Consider the following 11,025-nt stretch of genomic DNA (forward strand, 5'->3'; position numbering starts at 1 on the left):
GATCCCGCGACCTTTCGGTGAAAACTTAAACTAATAATAAAACTCTAAAACCGTTGTCTGTACAATAAAAAAAAATTGCCAAATGGTGATTGCAGTTGATGTAGAGAGTATTACAGAAAACAAGAAAACTATTTTCAAAAATTTTGTATCTCTCTCTGAACACGGTAATATCCAAAACTACTAAACGAGTTCTCGTGGGGTTTTCACAGATAACTTGAGCGTGGCTTGGGACAACATATACTCCTTATTGCATAAAAATCGGATCACGAAAAAAAAAGTTAATTTAACATTTTAGGTGTTGGTGAGCTTAGTATTTTGGACAGATCAGTGAGACGGTCATCACGGCGTAGTACATCAAAGAACCAATAGATACAGCTGTTAGCTTTTTACCTCTGAGACACAAGTATTTTCGGAAGTTTACCTTGTGAACAGAATTAAATACCACAATATTACTTTCACTAATACAGACTGACATTAAATCCGTACATCCAAGTCAAGTAAATTCACTGATGTCGCTTTATGTATTAAAATCTTAACGAAACTGCTTCGCTTCTTTCGACAGATTTTATTTATATTTGGCTTCTTGGTTTTGTGACATAGGTACCTACTTTTCACTTGTTTACGAGTGAAGATGCCTAACATATGATGGAGTCTTTCTCAATACACCATAATGGCTGTAACATAAAAGACTATGCGGTCTCAAGAATACAATGAAGGTCGTGAAGCGAGACTTGCTGCGTCTCGAGAACATCCGGCTATAATTCGCTATTTGGAAACTTCATTTTGAAAGCGACACGCAACGTAGCTCTCATCGAGAGCGACATGCATTACTTCGCTCCCTACTGCATCTTATAAACAAGTCCTCTGGCCACAGATACTACTTAGTTCTACCCGTGTGAAACCTGGGCGGCTCGCTAGTGTATTGTATGTTAATTAATTGAGCTTGAGTTACGTAGTCACTATAACGTACACTTACTTGACGTTCGAATAATTACGTCACGAGCTGCAGCTGTCAAGAAGCTGCTTAAGCTAAGGGTTGACGCTTTTTGGGAGTTACAATAAGTTCATTGTATGTGCCACATTTGTTTCTTGTGTAGCTGTGGGTGTATTCGTGTGAAAATTTTTATATTGGTCTTAACAGATGCCGGCCGCTGTGGCCGAACGGTTCTAGGCGCTTCAGTCCGGAACCGCGCTGCTGCTACGGTCGCAAGTTCGAATCCTGCCTCGGGCACGGATGTGTGTGATGTCCTCAGGTTAATTAGGTTTAAGTAGTTCTAAGTCTAGGGGACTGATGACCTCTGATGTTAAGTCTCATAGTGCTTAGAGACATTTGAACCTTCACTGATTTCGGTTATGTTGAATTTTCAGCCAATATCAGTGTTATCATGCGTTATATTTGGAAATATTAAACAGCGTATACCGTCCGCCTGAAAGGTTTCATTCCATGGCGTATAAGCGACGTCAAAGCTGTAACTTCGGTAGCAGCTTGAAGTTACAGTCGAAACCAATAGTTGTGTATTCAATCAGTCAGTAGTGAAACAACTGTGAATAACAGGCGTGAATTCAAAGAGTCAGTAAGCGAAGAAGCAGTGTTAAGCAGTGGACGGATTAGCATTTAAGGTTATTGTGTCTCAAATCGCAATGGAGCAACACGTCTAAATGAAGTGTTACGCAAACTCCATAGAATATTTCAAAAAAGGTACAAATGTGTGTGAAGTCTGTACCGCAAACCTTGACTCCCGAACAAAAGTAATGATGCATGGACGCCTGCCATGACGTGATTGAAATGCAAAATGGAGACACTTCTTTTTTGGAAAAAAATAATTACGGGTGACAAAAATGGTGTTACCAATACCAACCTACTACAAAACGAGAAAGCACAGAAATGCACGTGAATGGTCAGTGCTTCGGCAACATAACCGACATTCAAGCCAATGTAATGTACAAGTTGAACGACATGCCAAAGGAGGATTTTCCTCGCAGTCTCATATAATATACGAACGTCCTGTACGTTGTACTCAAGCGGTGGTTGTGGGACGGAGGGGAGACTACGTAGAGAACTTGAAATATTAAAGCCACCTTCTTAACATTTATTTTTTTATTAACGAAGTCTCGAAACTTTTCCGCTGGCTGGGTACATACTGCCTCGTGCCGTGGGTCGTCCATTGTGATGTAGCGACAGAAGTTCGTGACTAGCGGATTACCGGTTCGTTCCTTGTCTCCTGCAGTTGTTCTTGTTTCAACATATTTCTCTTCTGGAATGTTCTGGGCCTTAATTTTTGGGGAATACTGGTATTTGCTAGGACATTCTATGTAAGATTTCTTTCATTCCATCGCTGCGGCTGATACAGCAACCACTACAAGATTTGAGATAAAAATACAGTCTTGATTGTGGAGACTGTATTTTTATATCACGTTCCGTGTATGTATAAAATGGAACAAATTGTAATGAGGCAGACGCTTCAGCTACGTGGCTACAGATTGGTCCATTGGCTGGGTACTACCCATCTAGAATATAAGCATGCGGATAAACAGAAATTTAAAGCGAAATACCATCCGACTGAAGAGAGGAGGGAAAACTTCTGACTCTGTTACGACTATGTCGGCCTCATTGGAAGCCTCGTCCTTGGAGGCAGCTCGTAATTTTCAAGTAGAAAGGGGTCATATGCAACAGCAAAGAGAATTACACGAGGAAATAAACTGCACCTTTCATTTGAACATAGTCTTACCAAATCTCATGCACGCACATTTTTATGGTGTCCCACGCGTTATCGAGCACATTGTAATGTGCTGGTTAACCCCTTCACCAATTACTCATTGGCTTTGAACACATGAACTGAAATGCGAGCACAAGCATTAACAATCCGCTCCCTGAGTTGTGCATGGTTTCTCATCATATCTGCATACACAACTGCCTTCAACTGTCTCCAGAAACACTATGGGGCCTAAACGTGGGGACCTCAACGACCTATGCATCTCTTGACAACGTGGCTATCCAGGTATGCCCGGACCGTTAGCCCGTAATGGAGACGTGTGGTGGAGGTGGAGGTGGGGGAGCGGGAGCCCGGCACCATCGTGCTGACAATGTCTTGCTGACGGCAGCACATCTTCGTCTAACTGCTGCAGGTAAAGGGCCTTTAAGGACGATGTTCCATAGAATTCGGCGGTAAGTTTCACTACTGTACAGTGGCTGAAGGATGGTCAGACGAGGTAGCGTTGCTCGAAAAATAAGAAACATCAAATGAAAGGCAACATTCTTTTCCTCGTGTAATTCCCTATCTGTTTCATTGTTCACATGACCCTCAAGCCATTTGAAATTTAAGAGCTGCATCGAAGGAAGCTGCTTCTGACGATGCCGCTATTTTGGTAACATAGCCTTACAGGTTTTTCCCGTCTCCCATCTCAAATTATTTGCCTTTAAATTTCTGTTTATCCACCTGTTAAAGTCTTAGCAGATTGGCTGCTTACATCAAGACCACCCTGTGTAGTGGACTTCCTGGAATGCTATATAGTATAGACAGTTTCTGAGTGCGCTCTTGTATTTAACTGGCTTGCGCTGTTCTTTGTTGCAGGAGAGGGGGTTACCAGTGCCGCACCCGACGATCCACGGGCCGAGTGCTTACATCCCGCCGGACGAGGTAAGAGCACAGACATAAGCGCCTGCAGCACCCTGCTTAGGCTGCCCGCACAGCACGCCCTCGCACCTGATGTCCGCTAGTACCAACGCAACAGCCACCACAGTAGTCCCTGTGGCACCAGTAACCGGCACGACATTTTACAGGCTCTCCTGAGGAGTATGGCCGTCACTTGATATGCTTACCCCCTGCGTAAAATCTGACTTCCGCACCGAAATACGGCATAATACACAGGGACACTTTATCCCAGTGTCACATGCATGCTACGGGCCTCGCGTGGTCAGGGGCCTCACAGCCGTACTGCCTACATTGTAGGTGAAAATCAAGTTCCTAATTTTTGAATTAAAGATAGTAACACTGTTTAGGCTTATGTGGGCTGAATGTGACGAGTTTTTAAAGAACAAGAAGCAACAGATATTGATTTAGAATTACGGATATTACCAAACATTTGAATAATACATTCAATCTAATCCGATTTTCTGAATACTGAAACTTTTCCGTGTTTGGTGTAGGCTGATTGACATTTTTATATACACTCCTGGAAATTGAAATAAGAACACCGTGAATTCATTGTCCCAGGAAGGGGAAACTTTATTGACACATTCCTATGGTCAGATACATCACATGATCACACTGACAGAACCACAGGCACATAGACACAGGCAACAGAGCATGCACAATGTCGGCACTAGTACAGTGTATATCCACCTTTCGCAGCAATGCAGGCTGCTATTCTCCCATGGAGACGATCGTAGAGATGCTGGATGTAGTCCTGTGGAACGACTTGCCATGCCATTTCCACCTGGCGCCTCAGTTGGACCAGCGTTCGTGCTGGACGTGCAGACCGCGTGAGACGACGCTTCATCCAGTCCCAAGCATGCTCAATGGGGGACAGATCCGGAGATCTTGCTGGCCAGGGTAGTTGACTTACACCTTCTAGAGCACGTTGGGTGGCACGGGATACATGCGGACGTGCATTGTCCTGTTGGAACAGCAAGTTCCCTTGCCGGTCTAGGAATGGTAGAACGATGGGTTCGATGACGGTTTGGATGTACCGTGCACTATTCAGTGTCCCCTCGACGATCACCAGTGGTGTACGGCCAGTGTAGGAGATCGCTCCCCACACCATGATGCCGGGTGTTGGCCCTGTGTGCCTCGGTCGTATGCAGTCCTGATTGTGGCGCTCACCTGCACGGCGCCAAACACGCATACGACCATCATTGGCACCAAGGCAGAAGCGACACTCATCGCTGAAGACGACACGTCTCCATTCGTCCCTCCATTCACGCCTGTCGCGACACCACTGGAGGCGGGCTGCACGATGTTGGGGCGTGAGCGGAAGACGGCCTAACGGTGTGTGGGACCGTAGCCCAGCTTCATGGAGACGGTTGCGAATGGTCCTCGCCGATACCCCAGGAGCAACAGTGTCCCTAATTTGCTGGGAAGTGGCGGTGCGGTCCCCTACGGCACTGCGTAGGATCCTACGGTCTTGGCGTGCATCCGTGCGTCGCTGCGGTCCGGTCCCAGGTCGACGGGCACGTGCACCTTCCGCCGACCACTGGCGACAACATCGATGTACTGTGGAGACCTCACGCCCCACGTGTTGAGCAATTCGGCGGTACGTCCACCCGGCCTCCCGCATGCCCACTATACGCCCTCGCTCAAAGTTCGTCAACTGCACATATGGTTCACGTCCACGCTGTCGCGGCATGCTACCAGTGTTAAAGACTGCGATGGAGCTCCGTATGCCACGGCAAACTGGCTGACACTGACGGCGGCGGTGCACAAATGCTGCGCAGCTAGCGCCATTCGACGGCCAACACCGCGGTTCCTGGTGTGTCCGCTGTGCCGTGCGTGTGATCATTGCTTGTACAGCCCTCTCGCAGTGTCCGGAGCAAGTATGGTGGGTCTGACACACCGGTGTCAATGTGTTCTTTTTTCCATTTCCAGGAGTGTAGATGAACTTCGTTGTATTATGTAGTACATTACTGACGAGTTACGGGCAGTGAGCAGTTTCAGATGCTTTCAGTATTTAATATCGAGCTGTTAAACAGTAATTTCCTCCTTCGCTTTAGTATCAACAAGGTAATACAAGGCTAAAAGGTAAAATATTTTTTTGAATTGTTGCACTTTGCAAATTAAACGTAATATTAAGCTTATAATAGTTACGTCGGTGAAATGTGAGTATATTCAACAACTATTTAGAGGTAATTACGAACACACACACATTCTCAAAAACACATCGAAAATCTGCGTATGTCGTTTTGAATATCACATATTGCGTGCAGAAACGCACTGTGTGGCGTGTTATATAACTGAAACGCTGTTAAGCAATAACTTCCAAACTATATTTCTAGGTATTTAATAACCCAATGTATCTCTCACTTCCACAGACATAAACACAGTCGTTGGAAAAACAAGGGAAGAGACAACGCTCAAATAATATATTTATACTGTGGCATTCTACAGAGGGACGGTGTACACGAGGAGAGGGGGCTACCGTCTTCTTGCCACGGAATGCTCATGCAGTTTGTGACGTGTCATTTTTCTTAGTAAAAAATTACATAGTGTACGTTAAAATAATTTACAATAACGACAATAATGCAATATAATACATACTAGATGGAGACGAATCATCAGTGAGTAATGATGAAATCACACCACTTAACAGCAATAAGAAAATATAATTCAACTTAGTTTCAAATAAAGTAACACACAGTTTCGTAAGACAATCTTTTGCACACATTTCCCCAACAACTTTGGCTAATTATCCCATGAGCTGGGGAATTGTGCGCAATCGCACCTTCGTGATATTTCCAGTTAAACTGAACTATACTGCTTTTTTAACATTTAAAAATACTATAGTAAAAGTAGAGAAATGATAGGACCCTTCCATAAAGCTAGTCTTCAGCTACTTATTACAAACGTTGCAGAATAACAATTTCTGCTTGAGTGCACATTACCCACAATCTCCGTTACGAAGTTCGTAATGTAAAACTGATAACGCACATAACAAATACATCAAAAATAAATGGGTGTAGAAAGCTACTTGTATTACAATGTTGTTGGCTCTGTGAGTGTGGGTGCGTGCAGGATGACAAAGCAGAATTATTGACTGATAACGTTGTTAGTCACTGCCGCTACATGTGAAAATAATTTCTTAAGATCATACTGCAATGTGTACGTATACTATACAACGTAAATATTCAGAATAAAAAAAAAACACTGACTTAAAATTGTAGTGCATACTGTAGCTTCATCACGTAAAGTGGTGTCTTAGTATTTATTGATATGTTTTAATATAAATTGATCCCTATTTGCAAGTAGGAGCATGGTATCGAACGAAAAGTAGTATCGAAAGAAACTTCGAGGTATCGATACATATCTTTTATAAAAAGAATAGAATAGAATTGAATAGAATAGACTCTTTCTTTCGGCTCTAATATCTCCATCTTTGTATGTAAAATTTATTTATATACAGTCGTTTCTTGAGTTTTGCATAGAATAAGACAAGAATTAAATGAAGTATGCTTTTATATTCATCACCTATTAGAATTTTTAAAAGTTTGTATCTTGTAATACGAAATTACAGGACAGATTATCAGAAACACAGCTTAGTAGTACTCAAAAGTAATTGCGTTATTAGATAAAATTCCCATTCTTCCTCCATAAAGTCACTCAAAAACCATATTTTATCCTGTCTGTTCGCTGATGATTTGTTACGTGACCATGATGACAAGCTGCCCACCATCCTGCCGTTAAAAATAAACATTCCGCTGACACTGATCTCCGTGCAATTGTCAGGCACTCCTTGGATAGCCATTCTGTCTGCTGGTTCAATGTTTATGGAACATCGTCTGTTTTAAACAAAAATACAAACATAAATAAGTAAGTCGTGTTGTGAAAATAAAGGACTGCACGTGAACCAACTGTGTCGCTCGCACCCAGACCGCTCATCTGATTGTTGCCCTGATGATATTCACGCACTCCGTTGTAGAAATATTTGGAACTGAATCATGTTCCCAAAATTTTCCGTAAATGATAAAAAGTAATGAATCAGTACTGGGATCATTCAGTACGATGCCTGCTATTAGGTAATGATATGAGTAACAATATAGATTGAAAAGTATCGAGTAAGAGGTATCCATATTTTTTCTATCCCTGTGTATGAGAATGAAGATGGTATATATATATATATTTTTTTTTGTTGTGGATGGGAACATTTTGCGGAATTCTTTGCTACAACAGTTAAGTTTTCTTTATTGTCGAAACAGTAAATAGTACTAACAGTAAAAGAAACATTTTGTAAGAAATGACCCTTCTTAGTCTAATTAAGTCGGGTGATGCTGAGGGAATTAGATTAGGAAATGAGACACTTACAGTAGTAAAGGAGTTTTGCTATTTGGGGAGTAAAATAACTGATGATGGTCGAAGTAGAGAGGATATAAAATGTAGACTGGCAATGGCAAGGAAAGCGTTTCTGTAGAAGAGCAATTCGTTAACATCGAGTATAGATTTAAGTGTCAGGAAGTCATTTCTGAAAGTATTTGCATGGAGTGTAGCCATGTATGGAAGTGAAACATGGACGATAAATAGTTTGGACAAGAAGAGAATCGAAGCTTTCGAAATGTGGTGCTACAGAAGAATGCTGAAGATTAGATGGGTAGATCACATAACTAATGAGGAGGTATTGAATAGAATTGGGGAGAAGAGGAGTTTGTGGCACAACTTGATGAGAAGAAGGGACCGGTTGGTAGGACATGTTCTGAGGCATCAAGGGATCACAAATTTAGCATTGGAGGGCAGCGTGGAAGGTAAAAATCGTAGAGGGAGACCACGAGATGAATACACTAAGCAGATTCAGAAGTATGTAGGTTGCAGTAAGCACTGGGAGATGAAGAAACTTGTACAGCATAGGGTAGCATGGAGAGCTGCATCAAACCAGTCTCAGGACTGTAAAACACAACAAACAACAATATCGGAATGCCGTTCACACCTTCGTATCACCTTGATGTCTGTTGACGATTGACGTCTCCAACAGTCCGATATTAGCACTGCCACGGAAGTGGTGATTTCACGGCCATCAGTTACTTACATTCTTGGACACTTTCAGTTCTTTTTCTGCTGTACGTGAAGCGTCTTCTGTACAGACTCCCCACTCCCTGCTAATAGCGGTTCCAGGAGTCGGCTCTGAGGAAGTATGGAAGGTGTGCATTACGCTAAAAGGTTTTCATGGGCAAGGGTATCAATTTCGTGTGGGTCCAATGAGATGCGAGAATCGTCTTGCTTTCCTGAGCATTATTTTGCAGACGCCTTGCGCGTGAGAATCTCCAGTGTCAGCGATGAGGTACCGACATTGCAGATACAGCTTCTGTGCATAGCTCTGTTGGCCGTTCTCTACCAGTAAAAAGAGAATTTTGTATCGGGCGTGAGATCCGTTTCATACCACGAAATGTTTCCAGCAGGCCATGAAAGAACTCTGGAACAGTCGTGACTTTCTTTTACGTCAAGCTGTCTCCGCGAACACGGTTAGATGTTGCAGGTCGGCTATTGTAAAAGTCTCTGGCAGGAAAGCACTGACACCGGAAGGCAGAGAGGAGAAATTCTGTGCGAAAGTTTATCACTCTTACTCTTGCTGGCTGGATACGCAAGCCTGATGCAAATAAAGAGTTACTTGCCGTCTCCTGAGGTACTCAGGCGAAATTAATTCCTCTTGAAATCACAAAACAAGGGATGAAACTGTACTCCATCACCACATCGTGAAAAACTGATCGGTATCTTTTCATCAATTTCAAACTTAATGTAGAAATATCCTTTCAACGTCGATTGCCAGAACTGTTCAAAGCAAATTTTATTTTGTGCATCCGTGTCTGGCTACTTCCATATCAGAATATGTTGAAATTAACACATTTGTATGTAAAATTTAACGTTAAAATATGTTAATTACGATTGGAGTGAATTTTTTCATTGAAATTATTCCAGAAAATACGTTTAATAGCAACTCCCACTAAATTTCTCGAAACCATTTAGACAATAAGGAAGAAAAATTAAAGCAGTACGAAAAGTGCTAAGTACACAGAGTAAGATTCTCAAACACTATGGAAAAAAGACCTCCGCAATTTTATGAGTTGTGGGGCTGCAGTAGCCTTAAAAAAATCGTTTATAGCCGTGGTCGTCGAACTTTATTGTTCAAGAGCCAGAACTAACAATGTACCGACCATAAAGTAATGTACATAAATTAATGTTCTTCGAGACTCCAATAGACTAGCAATAGTAAGGGCGCGGAAATTGGCCGCCGGTCCCCAAGTACTGATTATTAAAAGTTAGCACCATTCTGGAACACTTAGTATCGACTGTTGTATGCTGCAAGGATGTGTGTGACGTCCTTAGGTTAGTTAGGTTTAAGTAGTTCTAAGTCTAGGGAACTGATGACCTCAGATGTTAAGTCCCGTAGTGCTCAGAGCCATTTGAACCATTTTGCAAGTGGCGCTGCTTCAGTCGGCTTACCGTGAGTTTCCATCGTGATATTTCGTGAAGACAGGCTGAACTGCTTGATAGTATACGCGCAACTGTCTTCAAATCATTCACAATGTGATGCGTCTTCCTTTGTCACCACTGTGCTTGTTTACTGTGACGTTACTGTGTGTTGGCTCAAATGGCTCTGAGAACTATGGGACTTTACATCTGAGGTCGTCAGTCCCCTAGAACTTAGAACTACTTAAACCTAACTAACCTAAGGACATCACACACATCCATGCTCCATGTACTGTGTGTTTCCACAATGCCCACAAGACAGACCGATCATGGCGCGAACGTCAGAGCACGTGACGCTGCAGTCTTCTCCGGAGACCGGCGAGTAACTATTAATAATTCTTGACTGCGCCTTCAATCACATGCAAGCTCTCGATAGCACACGACAGAGTTAAGTCTTTAGTGGATGCCTTTTCAATTACATATTAATTTCCTGAGGTTCCTGTACGCAGCCGAGCGTTCGCGAGGTGTGGTGGACAAGACGACTAGTGTGACGTCACACCTTCGCTCGAAGCCCGTATTACTTGTGGACCCCAGTGTGTCCGATAACGGGCACGGGAGGCAAAGTGCAATAATGCTTACATCCGTGTCACCTGTCCGAGAAGGTATCTAGACGTATCAGGTGTCCCATATCATTCCAACTGCACACGCCCCATACAACTACAGAGCTTCCACCAGGTTGCACAGTCTCCAGCTGACATGAAGGTTCCATGGATTCGTGAGATAGTCTCCATACCCGTACACGTCCATCCGTTCGAGACAATTTGAAACGTCTCTCTTCCGACCAGGCAACATGTTTACAGTCATTACCAGTCCATCCGGCCGCTGTGGCCGAGCGGTTATAGGCGCTTCAGTCGGG

General features: G+C 43.1%; 1 protein-coding gene across 1 annotated transcript in view; it reads left to right on the plus strand.

The window, feature by feature from the left end:
• Positions 1-3,656, plus strand: part of LOC124720473 — a 366,010-nt gene extending 362,354 nt beyond the window's left edge. Inside the window, exon 3 of the mRNA XM_047245862.1 lies at positions 3,573-3,656. Coding sequence (XP_047101818.1) covers positions 3,573-3,656 — 84 coding nt within the window. The remainder of the gene's footprint in view (positions 1-3,572) is intronic.
• The last annotated feature ends 7,369 nt before the right edge of the window (positions 3,657-11,025 follow it).

Source organism: Schistocerca piceifrons, chromosome 1, assembly GCF_021461385.2.
Source record: "Schistocerca piceifrons isolate TAMUIC-IGC-003096 chromosome 1, iqSchPice1.1, whole genome shotgun sequence".
Lineage (NCBI taxonomy): Eukaryota > Metazoa > Arthropoda > Insecta > Orthoptera > Acrididae > Schistocerca > Schistocerca piceifrons.